The following is a 13705-nucleotide window of genomic DNA, read 5'->3' as shown; positions in this document are numbered from 1 at the left end:
AAACCCCCCACATTTCTACAGTACAATAGAGATCAAAAAATTCTCTAAGGCAGGCCAGGGCAGCCTTTGAGTCTGCCACATTACCAACCCCATCAGATAGCTAGAATGCTGGGCCCATGTTACCCCAAAGAACCAGGTGCTACAACATGAGAAGCCACCTTCTGCCTTCACTCTTATCACTTCTGAAAAACAGTGAAGGCCAGGGCCAGGAAAGGGAGAAAGAAAACGGGAATTCCTCTTTGGTTTTAATTTTAACTCATGCCAGGGCACATAAACCTACTGATGGTTTCATGTGCTCTTCCTCTGCACCATGGAGAATGCTGTAAAGCAAGGGATAAAAGGGCAGCATTCACCACAGTATACACTGCAAACTGAAATTACAGTAAAAGCAAAGACACCTTTACTGAACAACGACAAACAGAATCAGGCTTTTAGTTTACGACACAAAGAAATGCTCCTGACGAGAGACCTCAGGACTGCAGAGTCTGGTTCTGTTTGGTTTGGGGTTTTTTTTAGACAAGATAGGCATTTAAGTACATGCCAAATTTGTAATGTGACCATGTAAATATAATGTCAGTGAACAGATGTTCACCAGCTATATTAAAAATAAACCTTTAAAATAGATAAAGTCCTCTAGGGAAAACATTTATTCAACCAATTTACAGAGTAAGCCAATTAAGGCAAAATATATTACTTGGCAATAGACAGGCTTGCACTCAGTACAAATGAGCTGGCTTAACAGTATATTGTATATAAAAATGTCCTTTGAAAGTATCTCAGAAAGGTAAAGGTAGAGCAATATAAGCTGAAGAACTTCTTTAAGGCAAACAGAAAGTATTTGCTTATTGTTAATTTCTTAAAAAAAAGTATTACCAAAATATTTTCTTCACAATTACTCCCATGTTTCTAAATGAAGACTTAAGATTGTGTGAGCATGGATAGAGAACATTTATAACCACAAAAAAAATCAGACAATACTGAAGACTTAGATAAAAAACAGTGAGCTCATAACATCAAGAACGCATTTAAGACTTTAAAATGTTTAGAAAACCCAGAATAGCAAAGCAAGTGATACACATCTCAAGATAATTCCATATAAAATACACAGTTTGGAAGCACTGGAGTAAATTAAGTTGTTGAAACTGCTGAGATAATTTCATGTGCAAGTGGCACCTGATCTAAAACTCACTGACATAACTTGAAATTTGTCTAGAGTTTTAACTGGACATTAATTGCATTACTGTTACATCAAAAGAAAAAAGATACGGCACAGAAAATGAGATTTCAAAATTATTTAGGAATGACTTCAACTTATGGGGCATGGATTTGTGCTCTTCTTCAGTAGCTCACTGTAACAAACTACTGTAACTACTGCTAATTTTGTAGTTGCAAAAACTACTCAGCATCACTCCTGAGAACTTACATACTGACACCAAAACTATGAGGTGTTAAGCACCACCTAAGCACAGACCCCAAGAAAACATCTAATACAGAAGGACAGTCTCTATGGACTGAAATGCAAATATAACATGCAAGTTATGCTGTCAACATGTTTATGTTACTAATATAACAGAAGTAGCTAAACAATGAATCTCTTCTTTAAAAAAGTATACTAACTAAAATATCTCAGCAAATGCCTAGTAAGGTGACAAATAAAAACATATTCCACTTTACAAACTGTAATGCTATTTATGCCAGTTATAAATATATGTTTGCTCTGATTTCCTGTTTTGTGAATCATATTGGAAATCATATAGTAGTTAAAAATTGCAATTGCTCACTTCCACTATTGGAAATTACCTTCACTTCTTAAAAAGTAAAATACAGTTTACAGTTAGATTAGAAATCTGTGTTGTATCCACTGAGAATTAAAATATGTAGCTTTCACTCCAATTCTAGAATGAAAAGCAGTATCCCCTAGTGTCATGGATCAACCTTCTTTCAAACGGTCCTGGGTGGTAAGTGTTGTTTGTACATTCCCGCTAGAGCCTTAGCCGCACTGTAGATCATCTGTCGACGGGACATGCCAGTGAATACCATGTGCCAATCAGTCCTGTTGACATTCAGTATACTCTTCTCAAGGACTTCGCCCACAGTCACCAGCAGGCCTGACCATCTCAGACTGTAGTCTTGAGGAGTGAGACTCTTAGCCTGTGTAACATTTTGAAAAGTGATTACTGAAGGAGTTTGAAGAGTAGTTTTGTTTCTATCTTTAACATTATCAATTTTCATAAGTAATCATTCCTATGATTAGGAAATTGAAGGGTATCGGAATCTAAATTTCAGACTGCCCCATAATTTGTCTAGCCAGTTATAGTTTTTGGATTTGTATGGATTTGTATGTATCATAACCCAAATGACATCTGAACAGTGTAAAAGTAAAACACGGTGCTTAAAATAAAAACATTCTGCCATTAACAGGAAGTAGTTTTCTCCTTTAAAGTAGCCAAAAGATGGAATCAATAATGATACATATTTATACAATGACTCTTACCCTCCAAAAGTTTTAAAAATTACTAAACAGTCCCTCTGAAGCAGACAAGTAGCCAAATACAAGAAGAAAGCTGAGCCTGACAGAAATGGAGGACCCAAGCTATTTGCATGAGATCACAGAGGAATTACATACTGTAATTCCCTGAAGCTGGAAGCAGAAAGGATACAATGGAGTAAGTATCCCTGTGTTTATCTGGTCTGACAACCATCTCTGGCCACGGTTGCACACAATGAAGGGTAGAAGACTTTTAGCCGCAGTAAGACTCTTCTTAGTATTACTCAGTTCTTAAGAGCATTGCACACTGGGCCCCATTCTTCAACAGATTCTTATTTTGACAAATATTTGAGTTAGTCTGTTTCCAGTGCATGTACAGCAGATCAAAGTTCATTAGTGTGCTTCACCCTTCCTAAAACTGGAAATGTTGTCTTGCAACAAAACCAGCACATGTAAGTTTGTTAGAACATACAGTCTACTCTGATATCAAAATAACTTGTTATTATCAAGAAGTATATAAAAGGCAGATTTTGTAAGCAAAGGAACAGGGAACTCTCCTTATTGGTCAGAAGATATTGGCACTAAGAAGTAAATAAGAGTGCACCTAGCTGCAAGTAGGGACTAATGTCTGATTATGATATCTCCATTACCATGCACAATTGCACATAACTTAATAAATTATTTACTTGGTATTTTTACTCGTGAAAATAAGTAAAAGTCAAATAAAATTTAAAAAGAAAACCAATCTTGCAGTAGTTTCCCCATCACAGTTGCAATTTCTTGCTCAGCAAAAAACAAGATGACACCTGGTCTCTTACCAGAAAAAGGTTCTCAAAACAATCCCTCAAATCCACCTTTTTACCTCCTCAAATCAAGCAATACTTAGAGTTACGAACAGCCATGAGTGATGGATTATGTGCTCAGAAAATGCTATTCCATTGATAAAGATACTAACAAAAGAGTATCTAACTCTATACAGACAGTTTTACCACTATTTCCATCACACAGAACAATAAAACACATAGCGAGCAAGAATTCTGAAGAGCATAATTGCTTTTAATGTTGCCTCTATTAAGTCTTTGTCCTGGTTTTGCTAGGATAGAGTTCATTTTCTTCTCAGTAGTTAGAAGAGCCGTGTTTTGGTTTCAGGTCAGAGCTAGCCCAGTGAAACTATCACAGTCTTTTATAGTGTGAATAGCAAGGAACACTGCCTGCCCAAAACATATTTATTCTCTGTTCTTAGTTTGAAATACAACTATACAATTGCTGTTTTTTTCCTGTCATAATCTGGATTTTGCTTAAAGATACTAGACTGGATTTATACAAATGCATGTTTCTTGCACAGCCCTGAGAGAATAACATTCTGATCCTAGAGAAACATAACGAGAACAAATGTAACAACTGGCATGTGTACTCAATCAAGAGCCCAATGATTCCCCACCACACATTATGTGTAATTTAATTGAAACATATAATAGTAAGAATAGGAAAAATTTAACTCTGAAGGTATGAAACAAAGCTATGTTTTACTGTTGATGTATATACAAGAACAGTTTTCTTTAAATAGAAGAGTAAAATTCAATCTAATTCAAGTTTAAAGGCTTACACTTCTACTGAATCTGTACTATACTCCTACTATCCACTAAATGGGCTGCAAAAAAGTTAAAAAACAATAAAGTTTTCTGCTATTACAAGGTAAACACTTCTTTTCAAAGTCACAAAATACGTTTACCTAAAATAAAGCTCAAAAAGATACACTATGAACTAGTTTTTAAATGACAAAATAGAGAATATTCTGTGAAACAAAAATTAAAGCTACTTATTTTGCTTTGTTTAAAAAAAAAATTTTGTTCATATCAATGCTCCATAGAGAATGTGACAATTATTTCAGTAGTAATTTCACATTGCTGTGCCTGTTTTCACAGCATCATAAAATGGTTTGGGTTGGAAGAGGCGTTTAAAGATCATCTAGTCAATGAAGCTGTATCTGCTTAATTAGTATTTTCTTCCTGTAGCTTCACAACTTTCTCCACTCTTCTTGAAAAGTATTCTGGAAAACTACAGAGAGACAGAACAATATTTCTCCTTTTGCCACTCATCAGCTTTTCAAAGTTGTTAAGAACTCTGAAAAACAGGAACTAAAACCAGTACCACAAATATTCACTCTCTTGGAACTGGTACTACTAAAAAAACAAAAAAAACCCTCCAAAAGACAGTTACTATTTGTTTTCTCAAAACAACCCCCTGAGGATCAAACCCCAATAAATTCTTCACAGAAACATTTATTTTAAAATAATTTTTAGACCAGAGTTAACTAACGTATGACTCCTATCTGCTGTCAGGCAACACGCAGTGACTGGAGTTAGGAGCAATTCCCAGTGCCTGCCCAAAGAAATGTAAACAAGTAATGAAAAACTTCTACGGCTGCTATTTAAGAACTGTAGAGTATTGCATCACCATGGTATTTCTAAGATTTAAATGTTTCCATTTCAGAAATTTTACATCCTTGTCAGAAAAGCACAGTCAGAAGGGGCAACCAGTCTTGCCTTTTACGTGAGTCTATATGTTCACGGTGGAAGTAAGTCCAACCATAGATCTGAAGAAGGAGTGTCCTTTATTTATTAGGAATGTGTTTTTGGAATGCTAATCAGTATAGTATGCTGTCTGTTGTATGGTAATTAACAATATAAATACCGAGGCTTTATGAGCTTAATTAAAAATTAAGTGGTAAAATCTCACTCTCTACAACTACCTGAAGGGAGGGTGTAGAGAGGTGGGGGTCGGTCTCTTCTCCCAAGTAACAAGTGACAGGACCAGAGGAAATGGCCTCAAGTTGCACCAAGGGAAGTTTAGATTGGATATTAGGAAGAATTTATTTACTGGAAGGGTTCTCAGGTATTGGAACAAGTTGCCCAGGCCAGTGGTGGAGTCTCCATCCCTGGAGGTATTTGAGAGTCACGTAGACACAGTGCTTAGGGACATGGTTTAGTCAAGGACTCGTCAGTGTTAGATTAGTGATTGGACTTGATGATCTTAAAGGTCTTTTCCAAGCTAGGCAATTCGGTGGTTCTGTGATCTCAATTTATAAACTTGCGCCTAAATGAAGTGTAAACTACTTCACCGAATTGCTAACGTTTATATGTGTGCACACAGACACTTCAGTATTACAAAGTTTTGTTGGCATTAGATGAAACTCCGATACATATGTGAAGTAAGTTAAGGAAAGGAAACCAAGCCTTCAGATGGATGAGAGTGCTTACTGCACTTCACTGGTGCAGCGTTATTCAAACTGCAAAGACCTCCTTCTGCACCTGAGAAGAATGAGTATTCTTATTTTATCTACATAAAGATTCATGAGTCACTGAACAAGACTGACGACAATATTTTAATGATTAAAGTTATATTTCCTTTCTGAGGTTGTTTGTGGTTAATTTCTTCTTGATTAATACTTCCTCTTGGTTAACTTATTCTTGAAATATTTCTTCTTTATTTCTAAAAAACTTAAAATTAGTGTTTCCAAGTGCCATGTATTGCAGAATGAGACTCTTAATGGAGAACTGCTTTTCCATAAATGCCTGAAGATTTTTAAGTAATACACAAACATGATTAAAAAACAGTTTTTATTCTCATTTCATAAATTGAAACATTCAAGGGGAGCAACTGTCACTAAGAATTGACATCATAAATGAAATTAAAACTTAAGTCTTATGTCTCAACTGTTAACCCGTTGGAAAGAAAACTGAAAACTTTTATTGCAAAGGCACTGGTGTTGCTTGGGTAAAAGCTTCCAGATGAATTCCATGAATTGGATCCTCAATAATCAGACATCCAATGTCAAACCACCTGCAACGACGTGCAAGTTACTTTACTTTTGAGTACTGAGTACCACTCAGTTGAAAAACAACATGTTAACAGTTGAATTATGACCATTTTAGAAACTCTACTACAATGTAGTAGTAATGTAATAAAGGGTTTCAGTGTTGTAGTATTTTTCAATTCAAATTTGCATATATCAACTTATATATATATATAAAATTATACTTCATATATGTGCATTTTAAATACATAATATACAAAAAAAGATATAAAATACATGAAACTTACAGATCAAAGAAACAAAGAAAACTGGTGGGTTGGGTTTGTGTTTCTTTTGGCCACACTTATTACACTACAGTTTTCATTCAATCTTTGAAAGAATGTTTCTCACTAAGATAAGCTTCCCTAACATTTAAAAAAAATAATTTATTTAATCTATTTATCATTCATTTTCTATATTCAGAAGATTTTTTGGTAAGTCTAAGCCTATAACAATAATTTAAATTATTTCTTCAGAGAAACTTCTGCACCTTTCAGAAAAGATGGTGCCTGCCGTAGCAGATACAGTAAAAGTTACTGAAGGAGTATCCAAAATTGTTCCCTATCAAGCTTGCAAAAAATATTAAATAATTTCTTCAGATTAACTAACAATACTGACATGATCCAAATAAAACCAGGAGCAATGCATCATCACTACCTCAGTGTATTCAACTCCTGGGACAGTTTTACAGTTACGTTTCCACAGGAAAGCACAAACACAAAATAAAGGCCAAGAATCATAACAGATTTAACAAGGAAAATATCATTGTAGTTGTTGTTTCATATATATTACATACGTGTCTAGATATAAATTGTACTTTATTCTTTAAAGCATGGGAAGGAAGGATGTTGTTATAAAAAGAAATGCAAGACTCCAATTTGAAGAAACAACTGGCTAGGCCACGTAAGCTTCATGTTAAGAGTTTAGTGGAGAGCAAGACAGGAAGAAATACTTCACTTGTGTCATGTCTGTAGTGGGGAACAGAGCACAGGAATGCTCTGTGATAGACGACTACCCCACTTGCGCCTATGAAAGGCTGTTGAGAAAGCTTCATGGTTGAAGATAACTTGCTCCCAAATAATGAAGGAGCTGGAGTCTAAAGGGTAAATAAAATACACATAAAATAGTTTGCAATCTTTTATATAAACAGTACTCAGGACATGCAATTGCAAAGGGAAATAACACCCTTCAGCTGTCTGATGGATAACTGAGAGGTTTAGCTATGAGCAGTGACTGATCTGTTAAGTGTTAGGTGTAGAGCTCTCTAGTACTGCTGGGTGGTTACCTGGAAACTCCTCTCCTTCAGACATGTGCAAGTATGGCAAACATCAGCAAAACACTGACTGCAGCCCCAATATTAGAACTGCAACACCACAATGCTCACTTGAGAATAATAACTAATCAATTACTAGCACCACAACCTAACATTTCATTGCAGAAAAAAACAAGGGTCAAAAGGAGTTCAAATGTTTTTTAACGCTATGCGAGGAAGCTTTCAATGTCGCCTACTGAATAAAAATTAAAGCATGCATTAAGTTATTGTTTGTTTCTACTGTTACTAATATCAAAGATCAAGACGTTCTTGGGACATGTAATGTGTGGACAGAAGAGGTAGAATTCCTTTCAGCAGCACTGCATGAGCTCTTTCATGTCGAGTACTTTAAGCAACATTTTCAGATTTAGGAATGAGTAAATTGAGAACAACAATTATTTTGGAACAAAGATCTCATTGTCATAGTTACTCCTTTGCAGAAATACGATAAAACACCTAAATCATACTAAATGGAAATAAATACTGAACAAAAATTAAAACACTTCCTAATTCTATTTCCTTTAGAAAATTCACCATCCATCTTCCCCCAAGGATACTAAGTGTAACTTTAAAAATGGAGGAAGAGTATGTGTCAAAAAAATAAATCAAAGCCCATCACATGAACAAAAACACAAACATGAGAAAAAAACTATTTAAGTTTACAATAATTAAAACAATACTTTGTCCTTAATATTTTGGAAATTAAGTATAAAGCTACTTTAAGAACTGTCTGTCAGACAGCATGTCAGGAAATCAAGTTGTAATGTATTCCAAAACATCACTGTTATGTGTGTGCAGTGCAAATCAAAAGCAGTAAGCACATTCTCAGAGAAATGAAAAAGGGTAAATGAAATGAAAAAAGGTAATATATTATCTGATAAATTCATATTACTACAAGCACCAGAACAATATACCGGCTGAACCACATACAATATCAGAGAAAGAGAAGAGTGTGAGCACACAAGAGTGAGCAAACTACTAGACAAATTCCAACTTTTACAGCTCCTTAATTTTGTCAGTTCAGTGTAACTTCATTGTGTTTTTATATTGTGAATCTTGACATACCTGACAAGGATTTTGTATATTAAAGTCTCAAGATTTTCAGCACCAAAATCAAGTCTGCCAAAGCAATTCTGAAGATAGACTCTCTCCCTTCTTCTGCTGAGAGTGATACCGTCAGCAACTCTTTATAGGCCCCTTCGAGTCAACAAAGAATATTCCCTTTTTTCCCTCCCCCTCACACTTTGCCAGGAATACATTTGAAGTTCTCACTTGTCAGGAAGCAATTCCTCAATGAAGTTTTCTACTGATACAGCAGGCTGTTTTTCATGTATTACTCCTGTTCGACGTAAGCTGTCTATCCTTTCTTGGGCTCCCTAAATGGTAACATAAGCTGTTAGACAATATTCTCTTTGAATCACAAGATAATACAATGCTTGCAGATGAATGCAAAAAGAAATCTGTAACATACTTTTCAAGTTAAACAGAAAATATGAGAGATTTTGAAAAATTACTCTTAATGTTAGAAAAGCAAAAAACAAAACTAATGAAAAGCCATAACAGGATCCCGACCTGTGACAAAAACTATGATAAAACTAATCAAATACTTTTAGTTTGTTATTTTTCCATGAAAAAAACTGGATTAGCACGTAAAGAATTCCTAACCTATAAAAGTGCCAAGTTTTACTATTAGTTAAAGCATCAGTATCTATTTCTGTTACTCACACTGACATTTTTGCAGCTTAAGATTCGTTGGGTTTAGATCCTTTAAGAACTTTGGACCAACTTTGTAAGACCAAGGGAGAGAATCAGGTTGTTGTGGTACTTATCCAGCTAAGATGTAGGAATCATTTGCTCTGAACCTGTTATCATTCTGAATTTGTAACAGAAATACTACTACCATACTGCAGTTGCTAAACAGGTAAAGAAACATACATGTTACCCTCCTTTACCTCAATATAAAATTGTATCAGCCAATGTATTGCTATGAGGATAGGCTTTACTCAGCTGTGAACACTGCCACAGCAGTTAGGAGAAAATACTTCCTTTTTGATGAATAAATGATTTGCTTACATTTAAGAAACAAATTACTAAATAGTTGTTTTCAGGGTTTTTAGTTATTGGCCAAGGACGTGGTTGCACCCAGATACACCTGGTGAACATGTACATTTTTTAAATTTGATGAAACAACCCTTGCTAACCCTCCCTCTGGGCCAGCACAGCTGTTTGCAAGGTTCCACAGTCATTTCTTACTTTTTAAACATAGCATAGATCTTTTTGGGAAGATCCCTGACAAGTGTTGATAAAAGTATCTCTGATCTACAGAATTAGTGAGAAGACAACTCAGTCTCAAAGGTCTCTCTTAATTTCTAACCTTCCCAACATGGTGTGCTAGCAACCGACTACGAAGAAATGCCTGATATACTTTGGAACTACAGTAATAGCATAATGTATGCTAGATGTGATGACCATCAATGACAGTGTAAGGAAACTGAAATAAATATTATTCATTTGCTGTGAATGTGTTTGTAAAAAAAGCCAAAAACTATTTCAACAAGCAGCTTTAAACTGATCTAATGATCCAGATGGCAATTAAAAAAAACCCCAACATTTACCTATCCTACAAATTGACCTTTCTTTTATGGAAAATGTCTGGTGAATGTTTCCACACTCTTTGCATTGAAGATACTCCAGTGCTGTTAAATATTAACTTACTTTTAAACCTGCAGCATAGCCCACAGGTTGGGGTGCGATGTTAGACTGTGCAGCCTCTCCAGTAACAACAGCCATTCCAAAGACTTCCTGAAAGGCATCCCGAATAGCTGCAACTTTTACCTCTTTATTAGAAGTAACCACTATGTCCAGTTCTCCTCCAGTTTCTGTAAAAAATATAAATATATATATGCACGTATTTTTCCTCATTCACATTATAAACTAGTTAAAATACATTCTACATGTTAAGAGTATGCATCAGTTGGTCTTCTCTTTCTCATGCACTGTACAGAAGTTCTTTCATGAAGCAGAAGTAACTTAAGTTAGGAAGTAAGTGTTAGATGAACAGCTAAATGATCAATGGATGAAACATGGACAACAGGAACTGATGGTTGCTCAGCACCTGAAAAAAAGCATATCACTCAAAAGCCACTGGACTGTCAAATTAAATAAGTTTTGAAAGAAAGGCTCACCTTGCTTTCTAGTTGTCCTTGACTGTGAATTTTAGTGTCTGATAGTTTAACTTAGCTGGCAGCCAAACACGACACAGCCACTCGCAGCCTCCTCCCACCCCCTGCCCCTTTCCCCCCAGCCAGGGAATGGGGGAGAGAATTGGAGGGGTAAAGGTGAGGAGACTTGTAGGTTGAAACGAGAACAATATAATAATTAGAGTAAAATAAAATTAAAATAATAAGAATAATAAGAGCAGTAATGATAACTACATATCTATGAGTGATGCAGAGTATAATTGCTCACCACCCGCTGTTAACGATTCCAGAGGAGCGAAAAGGAACCCCAAAACTGAAATTGCAACCCTGGAAAAGCGAGCCCGAGTGATTCCCAAGAGAATCCCCCCCTTTTCCCATCAGCCCCAGTTAATATACTGAACATAATGTGATATGATATAGAACATCTTATTGGCATATCCAACTGTCAATTCTGGGTTTTACTAACTACTACACTTTTCTGCTGCACCCCTCCCTTCCAGTCCTCTCTTCTTGCAAACTGCCCAAGCCCAGTGTCCTTGTAGTTATCAACATTGTTCTCATCACAGTCCCCACTGAAACCAAAGCACAGTGCTTTCTAGCTACTAAGAAGAAAATTAACCCTATCTTAGCAAAAACCAGGACACAGTGTCATTTTATTGCCTGTCTGCCTCCCTACAGCTTTAACCTGTTTTTAGAAATTAAATATCTATGGAACCAAAAAGTTGTAAGTATTTCTGAATTATTTCCATATGGCAGTATCTCCATAAAGAAGTACAAGTTTTCACTAAGCTTTTTTAGAATAAAACAGAACAGTTTAATTAAAAGAAATCTAAAACTACTAAAAAGACTGATGAGTTCAATTATGCCTCACATCTGCCTTTATCACAGCTGGATCATTTTTATTGTCAAACTTCATTTATGCAAAAACACCTCATAAACTTGTCCCTGCTGTGATAAGTTTTCTTAAGAACAGCTTAAACTTTCTTCAAACATGGAATATGACATCAGAGAAAGCTGCATAAGTAAGTTGCATCAGAAATTGTAAAGGACAAATTAATGGAAAGCATATCCACAAGCAGGCATTAAAAGTAATAGTAATGGACACGTCTCTTGTCATCCGCAGTCCAATGGCTGCGAACAATGGAGGAACAAAGAGAAAGGACGACGGAAGTCACCAGATCTAGTGTCTTTTACGATACAGCATTTCCTGTTGCTTCTGCTGAAGACAGAATATTGAGCTAGATGAACCACTTGTGGTTCATGAACCACCTGTGCAAGGGCACAAACTGAAACACAGGAGGTTCCATATGAACATCTGGAAAAACTATTTTACCTTGAGGGTGACTGAGCAGTAGCACAGTTTGCCCAGACAGGTGCTGGAGTCTCTATCCTTGCAGCTAGATATTCAAAGCTGCCTTGATGCAGTCCTGGGCAACTGGCTCTAGGTGGCCCTGATGAAGAAGGGGGGTTTGACAACATGATTTCCAGGGGTCCCTTCCAACCTACACCACTTTGTGGTTCTAGGATCCAGCAGGGCATTTCTTATGGCAACAGTAGCAAAGTACTGAAGAAACAGCTTTTTAACCTGTCATTTCCCAGGCCACTGGACTGTACAAAGCTACCTCTTAAAATAAAAAAAGAACAGAGCCCAGTGGTTTTGGTTCTAAACACTAATGCTCCACCTAAGTACACATGCTGACAAAGTCTGCAGTATTTATCCTGATGTAAGAAAAAACACTGATAATGATAAGCCCAAAGCTTAAAGGTTAAATAAAGAAAATTTTTTTCTTTGTCTTCTATTACTTAGCAGACCTCAGTTACAGGAAACATATTACATATACGCAGAATTGCTAGAGACATACCAGAACAGTAGTAAAACTTTTTATTTGGTTTTTAGGCTATTTTTAAATTTTTTATGTATCAACTGCTTTATTGAATGGAACTGGATGTACACATCGCTGAACTTCAGGAAATTGTTTTAACAGTAAACAGGACTAAAACAGGGTAACAACAGGACTGAAAAAAAATATTGAGAGTATCTTTTTTCATTGATTCCTTCCTGATAGAAATCAAGTTAATATAAGTAAACAAGTGCTTAAGATTAACTGCAGGCTTTTGCTGCAGTTAGCCTTGTTTGAGTGCCCAAGGATAGAAAAACTGTTTAATAAAATAAACAGTTTAAGTTTAATAAAACTTTTTAATGCAACTAAAAACTAACCCATAAAATACTTAGCAAATTACTGCATAGTAACATAAGACTAGTAACTGTGCCCCATGTTTGTGTATTGCTACCGCAGAATATAGATCATGTTCTTCTGTATTAAGGATCACCATACATCAAAAGCCTATCTCTGTTCATCACAGATAATACAGAAGAGAAACAAAGATATTACATGGATTAAAAGAAACAATTTGTGATAATATCTGTCACACACCATGGAAATATTAAAACCTAAAATATAAGAATTAGATATACCATGGTAAATTCTGAGACAGAACTGTCACCCTAAATTAAGCTCTGACACTTGAACATGAAATTTCATTGTACTGTGTGTATTATAAACTGAAATGACAGTTGCATATAGAATTTAAGATTCCTTGTCACCTTTTGCTATAAAAGCATTGATGTTTATGCTTATAAGATGACCATTTACCATGCAGAAAGAAATTTTCTATTCCAGGTGCTGGTCTCAGATGACAACTTCAGAACGTGCCAATGCTAACAGTTCAGCTCTTTCCAGGAAAGAGATTATAGAAATACTGTTTGCTCACAAACACACACACAGAAATTTAGCCACCTCATCCAGAAGCTTGGGCACTTCCAGGCTTGAGAGGTGGGCTTGTGCTAA

The 13705-nt window shown here is 35.8% G+C and overlaps 1 protein-coding gene across 1 annotated transcript; it reads right to left on the bottom strand.

Annotated features, from left to right (window-relative positions):
* Positions 1-1870: 1870 nt before the first annotated feature.
* Positions 1871-10535, bottom strand: LOC104531862 (protein PRRC1; the record flags this gene model as incomplete). The annotated part of the gene is made up of 4 exons (XM_010176882.2): positions 1871-2162; positions 6240-6331; positions 8929-9032; positions 10372-10535. Coding segments are annotated over 4 exons (581 nt in total), but the record flags the coding sequence as incomplete, so codon positions are not given.
* Positions 10536-13705: the final 3170 nt, after the last annotated feature.

Source organism: Antrostomus carolinensis, unplaced genomic scaffold, assembly GCF_000700745.2.
Source record: "Antrostomus carolinensis isolate BGI_N321 unplaced genomic scaffold, ASM70074v2 scaffold19071, whole genome shotgun sequence".
Taxonomy (NCBI): domain Eukaryota; kingdom Metazoa; phylum Chordata; class Aves; order Caprimulgiformes; family Caprimulgidae; genus Antrostomus; species Antrostomus carolinensis.
The sequence above is the reverse complement of the archived record's forward strand: the minus strand, read 5'-3'. Positions and strand labels throughout refer to the sequence as shown.